Source organism: Hyla sarda, chromosome 3 (assembly GCF_029499605.1).
Source record: "Hyla sarda isolate aHylSar1 chromosome 3, aHylSar1.hap1, whole genome shotgun sequence".
NCBI lineage: Eukaryota > Metazoa > Chordata > Amphibia > Anura > Hylidae > Hyla > Hyla sarda.
In genome coordinates, this window is record NC_079191.1 from 10,138,753 (window position 1) to 10,156,234 (window position 17,482).

A 17,482-nucleotide genomic window follows, 5' to 3' on the forward strand; every position below is an offset into this window, starting at 1 on the left:
GGGATGATAAGAAGAAGAGAAGTTTAATTTGATCTTGAGCTGCTTACAGAGGGCCCTCCAGAATTTAGACACAAATTGAACGCCTCTATCCGAGACGATATGCGTGGGCAACCCGTGAAGGCGAAAAATGTGTATAAAAAATTGCTTCGCCAACTGAGGCACCGAAGGAAGGCCAGGAAGAGGGATAAAATGTGCCATCTTTTAGAATCGATCAACGACCACCCAAACAACTGTGTTGCCACGGGATAAGGGCAGGTCAGTAAAAAAGTCCATACCAATCTGTGACCAAGGTTGTTCAGGAACAGGCAGAGGATGAAGGAGACCAGCAGGCTTTTGGCGAGGAGTCTTATCCCGGGCACAGACAGTACAAGCCCGCACGAAATCAACAACATCAGTCTCCAGAGTAGGCCACCAATAAAATCGAGAGATGAGTTGAATGGATTTTTTGATGCCCGCATGGCCAGCGAGGTGGGAGGAGTGACCCCATTTGAGAATCCCGAGACGTTGGCGTGGAGAAGCGAAGGTCTTCCCTGGAGGAGTTTGTCTGATGGAAGCTGGAGAAGTGGAGATCAGACAGTCCGGAGGAATGATGTGTTGCGCAGAGGCTTCCACTTCAGAGGCATCTGAAGAACGAGAGACAGTATCGGCCCTAATGTTCTTGTCAGCAGGGCGAAAATGGATTTCAAAGTTAAAACGGGCAAAGAACAACGACCACCTAGCCTGGCGAGGGTTCAGCCGTTGGGCAGACTGGAGATAAGAGAGATTCTTGTGGTCAGTGTATATAATAACTGGATATTTGGATCCCTCCAGCAGGTGCCTCCATTCCTCAAGCGACAATTTTATGGCCAGTAATTCTCGATCACCAATGGAATAGTTTTTCTCCGCCGGAGAGAAGGTCCTAGAAAAAAAATCACAAGTAACAGCATGCCTGGAAGAATTTTTTTGTAGAAGAACTGCTCCAGCTCCCACCGAGGAGGAGTCTACCTCCAATAAGAAGGGTTTAGATGGGTCAGGTCTGCAAAGTACGGGAGCAGAAGAAAAGGCAGACTTGAGATGTTTAAATGCGTCTTCCGCTTGAGGAGACCAGGACTTAGGATTGGCATTTTTCTTGGTTAGAGCCACAATAGGAGCCACAATAGTGGAAAAGTGTGGAATAAATTGTCTGTAATAATTGGTGAACCCCAAAAAACGTTGGATAGCACGGAGTCCGGAGGAGCGTGGCCAATCCAATACGGCAGATAGTTTATCTGGGTCCATTTGTAGTCCTTGGCCAGAGACTAAGTATCCTAGGAAAGGAAGAGACTGACATTCAAAGAGACATTTTTCCATTTTGGCATAAAGTTGATTGTCCCGAAGTCTCTGAAGAACCATGCGGACATGCTGGCGGTGTTCTTCTAAGTTGGCAGAAAAAATCAGAATATCGTCCAGGTAAACCACAACACAGGTATATAGAAGATCACGAAAAATTTCATTTACAAAGTCTAGGAAGACGGCAGGGGCGTTGCAAAGGCCAAAGGGCATAACCAGATACTCAAAGTGTCCATCTCTGGTGTTAAATGCAGTCTTCCATTCGTCCCCCTCCCTGATGCAGATGAGATTCTAAGCACCTCTTAAGTCCAGCTTGGTAAAGATGTGGGCGCCTCGTAGGCGGTCAAAGAGTTCCAAGATAAGAGGTAGGGGGTAGCGGTTTTTTACAGTGATTTTATTAAGTCCGCGGTAATCAATGCAAGGGCGTAGGGAGCTGTCTTTTTTGGAGACAAAAAAAATCCAGCTCCGGCAGGAGAGGAGGACTTGCGGATAAACCCCTTTTTTAAGTTCTCCTGGATGTATTCCAACATGGCTTGAGTTTCGGGAGCAGACAGAGGATAAATTCTGCCCCGGGGTGGAGTAGTACCCGGGAGGAGGTCAATAGGACAGTCATAAGGCCTGTGAGGAGGCAAAGTCTCTGCTTGTTTTTTGCAAAAAACATCAGCATAATCCAGATAGGCCTTGGGAAGACCAGATACCGGGGGAACTACAGGGTCTTGACTGTGAGTACTGGGAGCCGGTTTAAGACAGTCCTTATGGCAAGAAGTACCCCAGTTCTTGATTTCCCCTGTGGTCCAATCAAGGGTTGGGGAATGGCGTTGAAGCCACGGTAATCCAAGAAGAATTTCTGAAGTGCAGTTAGAGAGGACCAAAAATTCAATTTTGATGGGGTCCGATGCACATTAAGAGAGGTTCCGTGCGGTAACGCACGGTACAATCCAATCTTTCATTATTAACAGAGTTGATGTAGAGGGGTCTGGCCAGACTGGTCACCGGGATGTTGAACCTGTTGATGAGAGAGGCCAAAATAAAGTTTCCTGCAGATCCGGAATCCAAGAAGGCCATAGCAGAGAAGGAGAAGGTAGAAGAAGACATCCGCACAGGCACAGTAAGACGTGGAGAAGCATAGTCTCCACGGCGGAAGGCACAGGAACGGATTGCAGAGGACCAGAGGAGAGAGGAGCCGGGGAGAGAAACCGCCTCGTGCGAACAAAGTCCATATCCTGGCGGAGCTCCTGACGCCTTTCGGAAAAAAGCATGTAAATGCGGGTGGCAAGATGAATAAGTTCATGCAGGTTAGCAGGAATTTCTCGTGCGGCCAGCACATCTTTAATGTTACTGGATAGGCCTTTTTTAAAGATCGCGCAGAGGGCCTCGTTATTCCAGGATAATTTGGAGGCAAGAGTACGGAATTGGATGGCGTACTCGCCAACAGAAGAATTACCCTGGACCAGGTTCAGCAGGGCAGTCTCGGCAGAAGAGGCTCGGGCAGGTTCCTCAAAGACACTTCGAATCTCCATGAAGAAGGAGTGTACAGAGGCAGTGACAGGATCATTGCGGTCCCAGAGCGGTGTGGCCCATGACAGGGCTTTCCCAGACAGAAGGCTGACTACGAAAGCCACATTAGACCTTTCAGTTGGAAACTGGTCCGACATCATCTCCAAGTGCAGGGAACATTGCGAAAGAAAACCACAGCAAAACTTAGAGTCCCCATCAAATTTATCCGGCAAGGATAATCGGAGGCTGGAAGCGGCCACTCGCTGCGGAGGAGGTGCAGGAGCTGGCGGAGGAGATGATTGCTGAAGCTGTGGTAGTAGCTGCTGTAGCATCACGGTCAGTTGAGACAGCTGGTGGCCTTGTCGCGCTATCTGTTGCGACTGCTGGGCGACCACCGTGGTGAGGTCGGCGACAACTGGCAGCGGGACCTCAGCGGGATCCATGGCCGGATCTACTGTCACGATTTGGCTAGCTGGAGGTGGATCCTCTGTGCCAGAGAGGGATTGGCGTGGATCGTGTCGGTGGACCGGTTCTAAGTTGCTACTGGTATTCACCAGAGCCCGCCGCAAAGCGGGATGGTCTTGCAGCGGCGGTAGCAACCAGGTCGTATCCACCGGCAACGGCTCAACCTCTCTGACTGCTGAGATAAGCGCGGTACAAGGGAGTAGACAAAAGCAAGGTCGGACGTAGCAGAAGGTCAGGGCAGGCAGCAAGGATCGTAGTCAGGGGCAATGGCAGGAGGTCTGGAACACAGGCTAGGAACACACAAAGAAACGCTTTCACTGGCACAATGGCAGCAAGATCCGGCGAGGGAGTGCAGGGGAAGTGAGGTATAAGTAGGGAGTGCACAGGTGAGGATACTGATTAGGCCTGCTGCGCCAATCAGTGGCGCAGTGGCCCTTTAAATCGCAGAGACCCGGCGCGCGCGCGCCCTAAGGAGCAGGGCCGCGCGCGCCGGGACAACACAGACGGGGAACGGGTCAGGTACGGGAGCCGAGATGCGCATCGCGAGCGGGCGCGTCCCGCATCGCGAATCGCATCCCGGCTGGGAGTAATATTGCAGCGCACCCGGTCAGCAGGTCTGACCGGGGCGCTGCGAATGAGAGAACGCTGCGAGCGCTCCGGGGAGGAGCGGGAACCCGGAGCGCTCTGCGTAACAGAATCTTCCCATTACGTACTGTTACTAGGCTTCTAGCGGCTCGCACCAAGGGACTATCTTCCAGTAGAAGGGGTTCCAAGAGCTCTTGGTAATCTTGATTTTTCACCCCGGGTCAGGCACGACACCAAATGACTGTCTCAGTCTCTGACTGTAGACTAACGGCTCGGATATCTTGAATCCTTACTCGACAGATTTCTCCTTGATGATTCACGAACTTCTGTTCTGCTTGGAGGATTTTGAGGTGGTGTTGGGCAGCTCGCCCGCCTGGGGGTGACAGATGAGGGAGAGATGCATGTAGTGCACAGACAATATCATCAAAACAGTGCCTCATAATGTTCATGCCTAAAATGAAATCAGCTGCCCCCTCATCCCTAACATTGGTGACAATCACACCGTGCCTTCCTAACACATGTTTTCCCACCTGGGCTCCCAGTAACCATGCCTGGGTACTGATTTCCCGTTCCCTGCAATTACTCTAAACTCTGCTTCCTGAGGATCACACAGCCTTTCCGGGCCCCAGTACTTATAGAAAACCCCCTGCGGAATAGTGGACACCTGAGACCCCGTATCTATCAGAGCTTGTAACCGGATACCTTCAATAATCACCTGTACATAAAGACAAGAAGCTACATACATAGACAGTCCCTTCTTGTCACCGGTTGATTCTGGACCTTCAGCCTCTACTCCTGGGGTGCAGTCCTCGACCCCAGGGGACGCCCGTTTAAAGCCCAGCATTGGCTCTTCCAGTTTCCATTCTAGCCACAATAGCTGCAGACAGGCCTCTGACTCCCAGGTGGTCTCACAGGAGGGGTACCAGGTGGACCAACAGGGCGAGGGTTCTTAGGTGGTGGTGTTGCAGATTTGGAAGGGTTTGGCCGTACTGCCATTTCTTTAAAGGCCTTGGCTAACTGTTCAATGTCCTGTTTAATGTCTTGTAAGTCAGCTGTCCAAGGGCTAGAACAAAGTGTTGGCGGAGCAGATTGAGAAGGGACAGGCGGCTGGAGCGCGGGCCCCGGAGATTCGGTAGCGGGGACACTAGTTTCTTCTGTCTTAGGTCCCGACTCGATTACTTTAACCATGAGTCTTTTAAAGGCTGGGGAAGCCATGTCGGGATTTTGCACGGCCAGCATCCTAAGTTTGGCCTTGTCCCATTTGTTTAGTGCCCCTTCTATAAAACGGTCCATCAGTTCTCGATTGCCCTGATCGGGCGTGATGCCGTCCAACTTCTGTACCGCCTCTAATGCGCTCTGCAAAGCCACTGCATATGCTCGGAGAGTCTCACCTGGCTTCTGGCACCGTTCATAGAGTTGGAGGCGTACCTCCAAGTTGGAATGAGATTCAAACACTTGAGAAAGTCCTTCAAAAATCTGCCCCACTGTAGCTTTATCAGCCACCGACCAGGTACGAAGTTCTTCCAAGGCGGGTCCCTGGAGCTGTCCCAGAAGCAGCTGTACCTGTTGATGAGGGGGAAGTGCATAAAATCCAAAGAGGCTGTAGAATTTTTCTTTAAAGTCTCTCAATGTAAAAGGGTCACCATTATAGGTAGGGAGCACAGGATTCCCCAAGAAGACAGGTGCAGCAACAGGGGCTCCCAACACTTAGGGAGAGACTGAAGGTGGACTTGCTGGGTCCTGCTCCGCCTGTGCTGGAGCTCTTGCTGGAATCACAGGCAGAGCTCGTCCTTGTGAGGTCGACAGTGTTGGTGAAGACGGCAACACCCTTCTGGCTTGGAGTGGAGACCCCGTAGCCAGGGCCACTGGAGCATCGCCCCCTTGCTGTTCAGATGGGGACTGTGGGGCTGCAGGTTCTGACATCTCTGTATTTGGTATACTGGCCCTTTAATTAGATCTTGAATTCCTAGGTCCCAAAGAAATACGCAGTTGTTCTCTAATATGGAACTTGAGAGCGTAGATTTGAAATTTGAGAGCAGTGACCTGAAACTCAACAGCCTTTAATTGAAATTTGAGTGCGTTGATCGGTAGCTGAAGCGACTCTATGTAGGACTTCAATTCGGCAATCTGGTGTCTCAGAGTCCCGTACTGTTCCGGCTCCTTACAGCTTCCAGCCCGTTCTCGCGCTGAACTGTCTCTCTTTGTTGGTTTCTGGCACTAGACTATAACAAAATGGCCACCGTGGCACCGAGGGCTTCGGTGGGCGGGGTCTCTGGATCACGTGCTCAGGGATTTCCCGCGTTAACTTGTAGCTCCGCTGTAACTTGTAGCTCCGCTGCTCCATGACTGCTAGGGAGGGGTGGCAGGAGCAGTACCAGCTCCATTAGCAGCAGCCTGAATCTAAAGTCGCTGATGAGTAGCTTTCTCAACCCGCATAGTGAAGCAACTCATCAGCAGCAGGTAGACCTGGAGAAGGAGGTGGTGACATACCTTGACATGCCCATGCCAACACACCTTGAAGATCTGCTGGACCTCTGGGCATCCAAACTTGATTTGTGGCCGCAACTAGCAGAGTTTTCACTGGAAAAGCTGTCCTGCCCAGCCAGTAGTGTTGCTCGCGAATATTCGCAATTCGAATGTTATTCGCGAATATCGCATATTCGCGAATTCGTGAATTTCGCGAATATAGCGCTATATATTCGTAATTACGAATATTCGTTTTTTTTTGTTTTTTTTCTTCACAGTACACATCACAGTGATCATCCCTCTCTGCTTCCAGCTTGTGTGGTGTAAAGAAGGCTGTAATACTACTGTGTGAGACTGGCGTGCGAAACTTCGCATATGCGAATTTTCGTGTATGTTAATTTTGTATGTGTTAATTTTCACATATGTTACTTTTCGCATATGCGAATATTCGCATGCGCGAAAATAAAACGAGATTATAACGAATATGCGAATATTCGCGAATATATGACGAATATTCGTCCATATATTCGCGAATATTCGCGAATTCGAATATGGCCTATGCCGCTCAACACTACCAGCCAGTAGTGTGCCATCAGAGTGGGTGTTTAGTGCGGCGGGGCCATAGTCACCCCAAGGAGAACTCGTCTGTCCACAAAAAATGTGGAGAGACTGACCTTTATGAAGATGAAACAGGCATGGATCAGCCAGGATTTCCAACCACCAATGCCTGAAGCATCAGAGTAGATTGACCATGGTGCCACACCAACACTTCACAAATATGGATAGTGCCAAACAAATTTAAGGCGCTGCTCCCCAGTTACAAAGATTCTGCACCGCAGCTTGCCAAGCTATTCCCTTGTCATATCTTCTGTCTCCATGGATTGCTTACTCATATTGTCTCCAACCGGGAGATCATTTCGTCTCGAAATTCTTGAGGGCCCTCTGCTCACGTCTCCAAGTTAAACTGGACTTCTCCTCAGCGTACCACACTCAATCCAATGGTTAGGTCGAAAGGGTGAACCTGGTCCTGGGGGACTATCTACTCCATTTTGTCTCTGCTCGCCAAGAGGATTGGGCTGATTTACTACCCTGGGCCGAGTTATCTCACAACCATAGGAATTCTGAATCCACTGGGACGTCACCCTTCTTTGTGGTCTATGAGCTTCATCCTCGTCCTCCTCTTCCCTTGTCTTCCTCCAGAGTTCCTATGGCTGATGAACTAGTGCGGAACTTTGCCTCCATCTGGCAGAAGACTCGTCATGCCCTTCTTTATGCCACGACCCGTCTGAAGTCGCAAGTGGACAAGAAAACATGCCCTCCTCCCGAATTCTCTCCTGGGGACAAAGTGTGGTTATCATCCAAATATATCCACTTTAAGGTACCCTCTTATAAACTGGGTCAATGCTATTTGAGTCCCTGTAAAGTAAAAAAAACAACTTAATCCCGTGATTTATTCCCTGAATCTACCCTCCTCTCTCCGGATCACAAATTCCTTCCATGTCTCCCTCTTGAAGCCTTTCATCCACAATGGTTTCTCTCAAAAAGACGTCTCGCTGTCCCCCATCTCTGGTGCCGCTAATATTTTTGTTGTTAAGGAAATCTCAGACTCCAAGTTGGTCAGAGGAAAACACTTCTTTCTTCTGGATTGGGAAGGATTCGGTCTGGAGGAGAGGTCTTGGGAACCACAGGACAATATCTTGGACCAGGACCTTCTCAAGAAATTTCTGAACCGCAAATGAAGGGGGAGACCAAAGGGGGGGGGGGTGTACTGTCATGCCTCGCGCTCCGGCCACACGTGAGCGCATTGTTCCTGTGTCGCCGGCTGCTGGAGGGGCTGGGATTCACATTGCGGGATGCATCACAATTCCCTGCTGCCCCTGCTCTGTCTTAGCTCCAGCACGTGCATCCCCATCCCCTAGGGCGCACGCGCCGGAGCTCTTAAATTTAAAGGACCAGTATGCCCAGAATTATGTCATACCTCTCTTCCCTGCCGAATCTTCAGTACCCCTAGCCTTAGATTAAGCGTTCTATATTGCCTGTTTGCCTTACCCGTGTATCCAGACCTTCCCGCTACGTTATTTGACTTGGCACCTTTGCCGCCTGCCTTGACCTTCTGCTACATTTAACTACGCTACTGCCTTATCCTTTGGTACCTCGCCTTGCCCAGCTACCTGTGTGGTTGAGCCATGTCGGGTGAAGACCAGCAGCACCTTGGACTCCGCTCCCCGATAAGGTCCGTGCCATCAGCCACACAGGTTAGAGAATCCACATCCAGCTCCGTAAGAGCTACCATAAATCTTCACTTTAAATTTGAAAATTCATATTTTTATCTTAGGGATTGTGAGGCCATATGGTCTTCTCCTGCTGTCGACAACTCCAGGCTGTGTCATTCAGCCACTATATGGTCTCCTCGTGCTGCCGCCAATTCCAGGCTGTGTCATTCTGCCAGATTATGGCCTCCTCATGCTGCTGCCACCTCTAGGCTTTGTCAATGTGCCGCCATGTGACTCCTTGTTAGATTGGGTTTTGTGGTTATACAGTATTAGTTCGTAATATTAGTAAAATTAGTAAATGACGGGACATAAAAATGTTAAATAAATGTTAAATAAATCTTAAATAAAACAAAAATCCATGTAATCTTTTCAAGACTGAGGCCCTATGGTTGTCGACATCATATTACCTGTGGAATTATGACAAGAATCCAATGAAACAGCTTCTAGTGATAACAATGAAACATAACTGATTAAATGAAACATTCACACTTTCAGAGTCAGGGTGGGGGCACTGAGATGCAGGGGCTGAAACAGGTAGTAACTTGCCTGGCGGAGGACCACCAGCTCGATGCTCACTTGAATGGGTAATCAAAAAATTTAAATTAATTCAAATTATATTAAATAAAACTTACATAAAAAATATACCACATCCAGATGCTCTGCAGCAGTGATTCTGATAGCGATGCCTGTAATCTGCATGTTAAACTGAATAAAACTATTATTTCACTAACACAGCACTCTCTCTATGCTTGTTAGTACAAGGCAAAGTGTTCTACATCCCTATTGAGCCTCTCTGTAGGCCAGAAAAAGCCGTTTTTAATAGCAATTCGCCATAAAAAAATGCAGTCCGAACCAAATTTTTTCGGAAAATTCTGTGAATGGCCGAACAAATTTTTCAGAAATTCCCTCAACTCTACCAGGTACCATTGCTGGGCCTTTGTAGCAGTAAGTCAGAGTGGTGGGAAATCTTAAAATAAAGGGTTGCGAGATTCTTCTGCCAGCTCTCAGGAGCCTCAGAAACCTAAACAGGTACAGCTTGTACTAGGGCCTGAGGAAGAAACTTGAGCACCTTTTCTCGACTGGAGGTAGTCTTGATGAGATCTCCAGAGTGAAGTCCTTGCTGATGAGGTGTCAGTACGATAGGCACGCATCTTTGGTTTTTGAGAGGGATTACTGGAAGTACTGCTCGCCCGACCCTTACAGAAACTGAAGAATTTTAGTGAAGAGTAAAGTAGTCTCAGGACTGATTGATAGTACGGGATCCTTGAAAAGGTCCAGATTGTGGATCCTGGAGGTCATCAGATCCTTTTACTTGCACCTCTTGGCAAGGAAGGATCTAGATCGAAATAAGGTGTCAGCTTACTTGGGTGAAACCATCTCTGAACCAGGAGTAGACCCCTCTCTTGACATTTTGACAGAGGTGATCCGGAAAGAGGAAATGACAATTGATGGGCTGGCCCTCAAGAAGTCACCCGGTCCAGATGGGTTAACATCTGAGTTCTATAAGACCTTTAAGGACACTTTGGTTCCCCTCTTGACCGCAGTTTTTAATGAGTGTCTATCCTCGGGCACTCTGCCAAAATCAATGAGGAGGACAGCGCTGATCCTGCTGTGAAAGGGTATAGACCTGTCCCTCATTGAGAATTGGCATCCCATAGTGCTTCTCAATGCGGACAGAAAGATTCTGGCAAAATTGTGGAGTTTGCACCCCGGCATTTACATTTAGTGCTGTACTCAGTGTCTGAGAGGCTGTGGAGCAGGGTAGTGCTGGCCACTGGAAGGAGTACTTGCTGTCCTTGGATCAGGCAAAAGTGTTTGATCGGGTTAACCATGAGCACCTCTGGTCTGTTCTTCTGAGATATGGTCTGCCAGGAGGGGGGGCAGGTTGATGATTGGCTTAAGACCTTGTATGCAGGGGGAGAGAGTTTCCTACTTATGAATGGTTGGATTGGCTGCTCTTTTGAGGTTGGGTCTGGCATCCATCAGCCCGTTGCTGTACATGTTTTCAATTGATCCTTTCCTTAGGAGGATTAATTGTGGACCGTTGGCGGGGTTGAAATTGGACCTGGTGGTTTCGGATTCGGCTCTGAGGGCAGTAGCATAATCTGATTATGTCACCGTGTTTGTCTCCTCACAAGAGGAGGGCCGATGGGTGATGTCACAGGTGGATCGCTACTAGTAGGCATTCAGGTCCAAGATCAACCAGGATAAGTGTGAGATTTCCTTGGTGGGAAGGGTGAGATCCTGGTTTTGATCTCCTGGATGCCCTTCCAGAGCCCCAGGAGTCTGCAAAATTCCTTGGCATCGAATTTGGCCAAGGCGATTACCCCAAACAAATCTGGGACAGCAGGCTTAAGATCACCACTAAGAAGGTGTATCCGTGGAAAGGTTGGTCTTTTACCCTCCGGGAAAGGGTTAATCTTTTCAAAACATTCCTGCTCCCTTTGCTGATATCAAAGATAAAAAGAAGAGCGCTCCATAGCATAAGACCACCTTTGGGTAAGCTAGTGTTATAACTAGAAACTCTTACCATCGGTGGTTGTGTGGCCTCACACACAACAATGGTAAGCGTGGAGAGGTAATGGCGCCCAGTCTGCAGCCTTCCCAATCACAAAAGCTGTAGTAGAACGGACTTCCAAAAGGTGAATGGCTAACCAGGATCAAAGCGTAGGGTACAAAACAGCAGGTTTATTCAAATTTCCAACAATGCAACGAGTTTCACTGCGCTTGTGCGGCTTCATCAGGCATGACAAGTACATGTAGTAGGGGAGCTTATATACCGAACAAAATTAACTCTTTCATGACATTTAGCATTTTCTAGCTTACTTAACCCCTTAAGGATTAGCCCTTTTTCACTTTAAGGACTCGGACGTTTTTTGCAATTCTGACCACTGTCACTTTAAACACTCTGGAATGCTTTTAGTTATCATTCTGATTCCGAGATAGTTTTTTTGTGACATATTCTACTTTAACTTAGTGGTAAAATTTTGTGACAACTTGCATCCTTTCTTTGTGAAAAATCCCCAAATTTTATGAAAAATTAGAAAATTTTGCATTTTTCGAACTTTGAAGCTCTCTGCTTGTAAGGAAAATGGACATTCCAAATATTTTTTTTAATTCACATTTCCAATATGTCTACTTTATGTTTGCATCATAAAATTGACGTGTTTTTACTTTTGGAAGACACCAGAGGGCTTCAAAGTTCAGCAGCAATTTTCCAATTTTTCACAAAATTTTGAAACTCGCTTTTTTTCAGGGACCAGTTCAGGTTTGAAGTGGATTTGAATGGTCTTCATATTAGAAATACCCCACAAATTACCCCATTATAAAAACTACCCCCCCCCCCCAAAGTATTCAAAATGACATTCAGTCAGCGTTTTAACCCTTTAGGTGTTTCACAGGAATAGCAGCAAAGTGAAGGAGAAAATTCACAATCTTCATTTTTTACACTCGCATGTTCTTGTAGACCCAATTTTTTTAATTTTTACAAGGGGTAAAAGGAGAACATCCCTTCCCCAATATCGCGCCACACCCCTACCCCTTAATTCCCTGGTTGAACTTGATGGACATATGTCTTTTTTCGACCGTACTACTAACTAACATTTATAATTATATTTGTAGCCCAATTTCTCTCGAGTAAGGGCATACCTCATATGTCTATGTAAAGTGTTCGGCGGGCGCAGTAGAGGGCTCAGAAGCGAAGGAGCAACAAGGGGATTTTGAGAGTACGTTTTTCTGAAATGGTTTTTTGGGGCATGTTGCATTTAGGAAGCCCCTATGGTGCCAGAACAGCAAAAAAAAAAAAAAAAAAACACATGACATACCATTTTGGAAACTAGACCCCTTGAGGAACGTAACAAGGAATAAAGTGAGCCTTAATACCCCACAGGTGTTTCACGACTTTTGCATACGTAAAAAAATAAATAAAAAAATGTCACAAAAATGTGTTTCCCCCCAAATTTAAAATTTTTGCAAGGGTTAATAGCAGAAAATGCCCCCCCAAATTTTTAATCCCATCTCTTCTGAGTATGGAGGTACCCCATAAGTTGGCCTGAAGTGCACTACGGGCGAACTACAATGCTCAGAAGAGAAGGAGTCATATTTGGCTTTTTTAGACCAAATTTTGCTCGGGGGGGCATGTCGCATTTAGGAAGCCCCTATGGTGCCAGGACAGCAAAAAGAAAAACACATGGCATACCATTTTGGAAACTAAACCCCTCGGTGAACGTAACAAGGGGTTAAGTGAACCTTTATACCCCACAGGTGTTTCACGACTTTTGCATATGTAAAAAAAAATCTTTTTTTTTTACCTAAAATGTGTGTTTTCCCAAAAATTTTACATTTTTAAAAAGGGTAAAAGCAGAAAATTCCCCCCAAAATGTGTAACACAATTTCTCCCAGGTACGGCGATACCCCATTTGTGACCCTAAACTGTTGCCTTGAAATACGACAGGGCTCCAAAGTGAGAGCGCCATGCGCATTTGAGGCCTAAATTAGGGATTGCATAGGGGTGGACATAGGGGTATTCTACGCCAGTGATTTGCAAACAGGGTGCCTCCAGTTGTTGTAAAACTCCCAGCATGCTTGGACAGTCAACAGCTGTCCGGCAATACTGGGAGTAGTTGTTTTGCAACAGCTAGAGGCTCCATTTTGGAAACAGTGGTGTACCAGACGTTTTTCATTTTTATTGGGGAGGGGGGCTGTGTAGGGGTATGTGTATATGTAGTGTTTTTTACTTTTTATTAAATTTTTTGTTAGTGTAGTGTAGTTTTTTTAGGGTACAGTCGCACGGTCGGGGGTTCACAGTAGTTTTTCGCTGGCAGTTTGAGCTGTGGCAGAAAATTTTCCGCAGCTCAAACTTGCAGCCGGATACTTACTGTAAACCTCCGCCCATGTACATTCACATTGGGGGGGGGGGGGGGGGGGGACATCCAGCTGTTGCAAAACTACAACTCCCAGCATGCGCTGACAGACTGTACATGCTGAGAGTTTTATGTATCATGAGTATTATGTATGGTTATGTATCACTGAGTTTGTGACCTTACTCAGTGTTTCACAACCAGTGTGCCTCCAGCTGTTGCAAAACTACAACTCCCAGCATATACGATGCATGCTGGGAGTTGTAGTTTGCAACAGCTGGAGGCACACTGGTCGTGAAACACTGAGTTAGGTAAAGAAAAAAATCTGAGTTACACAACCATTGTGCCTTCAGCTGTTGCAAAACTACAACTCTCAGCAGTCACCGACAGCCAATGGGTATGCGGGGAGTTGTAGTTATGCAACCAGCAGATGCACCACTACAACTCCCAGCATGCACTTTAGCTGCTTGTGCAAGCTGGGAGTTGTAGTTATACAACAGCTGAATGTACACTTTTCCATAGAAAAAATGTGCCTCCAACTGTTGCATAACTACAGCTCCCAGAATGCCCTTTTTGCATGCTGGGAGCTGTTGCTAAGCAACAGCAGGAGGCTTTCACTCACCTCCTGCTGCTGCTCCGCTGCAGGTCAGTCCCTCGCCGTGGCCGTCGCTCCTGGGGCCCCGATCCCAACAGGGACGCCGGAGATCGGGGTCCCCAGCACCCGGGGTCTTCTTCCCGCACCCATCCACGTCCTCTGGAAGAGGGGCGGAGCGGGTTGCGGGAGTGACACCCGCAGCAGGCGCCCTGATTGGTCGGCCGGTAAACCGGCCGACGAATCAGGGCGATCGTGAGTTGGTACCAGTGCCACCTCACCCCTGCAGGCTATGGCTGTTCGGGGCCGTCAGAGACAGCCCCGATCAGCCAGTAATTCCGGGTCACCAGGTCACTGGAGACCCGATTGATCCGGAATCGCCGCAAATCGCTGGACTGAATTGTCCAGCGATCTACGGCCATCGCCGACATGGGGGGACATAATGACTCCCCTCGGCGATATGCCAGGATGCCTGCTGAACGATTTTAGCAGGCATCCAGCTCCGGTTCCCAACCGGCTAGCGGTGGGGACCGGAATCCACGGGCGTATGGATACGCCCTGCGTCCTTAAGGACTCGGAATGCAGTGCATATCCATGCGCCCTGCGTCCTGAAGAGGTTAAAAGTTGTTTTTGTAGGGAGTGCAGCGATCGTGAGCACATGACATGACCTATGCGGAATGGGCCTATGGGTCATTCAGAGACCTTGGAGGCGGACACAAGTGCACTTTATTCCTAGTTAGCTCAGTGGTCAAGTACTACACGTGGAATGCACGGTGTTTAGTGTCGATGCAGCGTAAAATCCTCCCTGTGGATGAGGTGGTTAGGAACATACTGGGTGATCTGGTGAAGGTGCGTTCTCTGGAGTACGAGAGGCTGGGTGCTGGCAGGGTCTCCTGTCTGTGGAGGGGCTCTGCCTTTAAAGTGCCTTAGCCTGTTGTCTCCCCCTGGTGGTGAGCTGAGGCTGGCACATTAGTCTTTTTGTTTTGTGCTGTAGGTATACGGTAATATATGGCTTGCAGGCACTGAACTTGGGCTTTGTGTTTTTTATTTGGTTTAGGTTGGGTGGTGGGAAAAAGGAGGGAGGGGGGTTTCTAAGGGACTATATATATATATATATATATATATATATATATATATATATATAAAAATTCTGGACTGGTGGCATGGAATGCGAGACCAGCTTAGGGCCAAAAAATAAATTACATGTAATTTCCGTTTGAGGTGTTTGGTGGTTTGTGGCACAAATTAATTATTTTGGGTGAGAAAAATGAAACCGGACCATGGATTTTTTGTTTAGTTATTAGTATTAAGGTTATAATAATTATGATTATTGTTATTATTAGAGTAGGATTATTATTATTAATATTATTATAAAGTAGTGTTAAGTAGTTTGCACGTGTTGTTATTATAGTGGTATATGTAGTGAGAATGTGGCTGGACCAGGAAATAATTTGATGGACATTTAAAGACTTATATGGACTCATTACGTGTATATATTGGAAAGGTTAATGTTTGTATTATTGTTATGGAGTTGCTTATTATTATTGTAATGTTTTATATATTTTTAAATAAAAGATCTACAGGATATAACTCAGGAACTCATTGCAATAGCTGTGGTAAAATGTCCTGATTAGGTTTTGATTTGCATTTGTAGAACAGGCCGCTCTAAGACTTTGCTAAGTTGACCGCATTTCCAATGTAAATATTTCAATATCTGAATAAATGACCAACTAGTTTTCATCAAACCTTCTATAAAATCATCTCTGTCTTATCAGGATCCTCAAAGTACAGAAGAGACGGCTGATCCTACAGAAGGTGACACCATGGTCCTGTACCTGGATGTCCTGTTCCCGGAACTGATCGCTCTTATACCCGGACTGGTGATCCACTCATTTATTATAGTCATCAATGTCACTGACTGGTTGAATGGAAGATCGGTGACTCCTGTTGACTGGGTTGTAACTTTTCTTGGGATTTCAAGGATGTGCACTCAATGTGCTGTTATTATGTATATGCTGTTAAGTAGTCTCTTCCTAACAAAATTACATGCAATTCAATGTATTTTAGATGTACTTTATATTTTCTTTGCTTATACCAATATTTGGTTAACAAGTCTTCTGTCCATTGTCTTCTGTCTGAAGATCTCCAACCTCCGCACCAGACTGTTCCTGTATCTGAGGAGGATGATAGATCAGAGGACTGTGCATTTCATTGTAGGATCAGTACCTCTTTCCTTTCTCAATTGTTTGTATCCTTTGTTAGTGGCCATCACTGAGATGAAGAAACATGAAACATTCAATACAACCATGGACAATTTATTAACAGATTGCTTCTATATTGATATATTCTACAGCCATATTATAGGATCCATCATCCCAATACTTTTCTGTTCCATCTCCTCCGTCCTCCTCTTCACCTCGTTGTATCGTCACATAACAAAGATGAAGATGATCGGGAACGTATCCATCAATCTGGAGACATATTACTCAGCCATGACATTTGTGTTTTTCACCTTTCTATACAACTCTTCATATTTCACTCTCCATTTTGTTTCATCCTATTTTTATTTAATACATTGTATGACACTTCCATGGCTTTATATTGCCTTAGATTTTCTACCAGTTCTACATTCTTCCTACCTGATCTACAGAATCTCCAAACTGAGGAGTCACATGTCCAAGGTTCTTCAGAACGTCATTGATTTATTTTTCCAAAGGAGAGATCCAGAATATAGAGAGGACATAGAAATGGTGGCTTAATGAGGTAAATAACACCTGTGGGGAGGATGTGTGTGTGTGTGTGAGGGTCCTCTTCTCCCTTAATTGATTTGTTCTTCTAATTCTTGGTTTTCGCTTTGTATTTTGGTCAATATTTGGTGTGCATCACCTAAAATGACAGGTATGATGTAACTCTGTAAGAACACAGCCTATTTTGGGCTTAAAGGGGTACTCCGCCTTTACATATCTTATCCCCTATACAAAGGATAGTGGATAAGATGTCTGATTGAGGGGGTCCCGCCACCTTCACAATATGTGTGCAGCAACAGGCATTCATTTAGAACGCTGGGTGCTGGCAGTGGGTGTTGTAACATAACGGCCACGTCCCCTCAATGAAAGTCTATGGGGGACGTAGCCGTTATGGGAGTATCCATCACGCCCACTTCCATAGACTTGCATTTAGGGGGTGTGGCTGGCACATCACAACCCCTGCAGCCCACTCCAAGTGTTCAGAACAACATGTTCCAAATGCTTTGGCATCAGAGTACTCCTTTAAGGGCACAGCCAGGTTCATTTTTGCACTCTTGCTTTTTTTTTTCTCCTTTTCTCCTTAGAGACATAACTTTTTTTTCATCCACACACCCCTATGTCTGTTTTTTTCTTTTGCATAGCCAATTTTACTTTGTAATGACACCTTTCACTTTTCCATAAATGTGTGGT

General features: G+C 46.6%; 1 protein-coding gene across 1 annotated transcript; it reads left to right on the forward strand.

The window, feature by feature from the left end:
- Positions 1–7,528: 7,528 nt before the first annotated feature.
- LOC130360915 (taste receptor type 2 member 16-like) lies at positions 7,529–16,804 on the forward strand. The gene is made up of 2 exons (XM_056563469.1): positions 7,529–7,699; positions 15,821–16,804. The coding sequence occupies exons 1-2, from the start codon at positions 7,529–7,531 to the stop codon at positions 16,802–16,804; spliced, it is 1,155 nt and encodes a 384-aa protein (XP_056419444.1).
- Positions 16,805–17,482: the final 678 nt, after the last annotated feature.

Coding starts and splice junctions, on each gene's coding strand:
- LOC130360915 (XM_056563469.1), top strand. CDS start 7,529: ATGGCTGATGAACTAGTGCGGAACTTTGCCTCCATCTGGCAGAAGACT. Junction 7,700..15,820: donor CCAAATATATCCACTTTAAG/GTACCCTCTTAT, acceptor CTGTCTTATCAG/GATCCTCAAAGTACAGAAGA.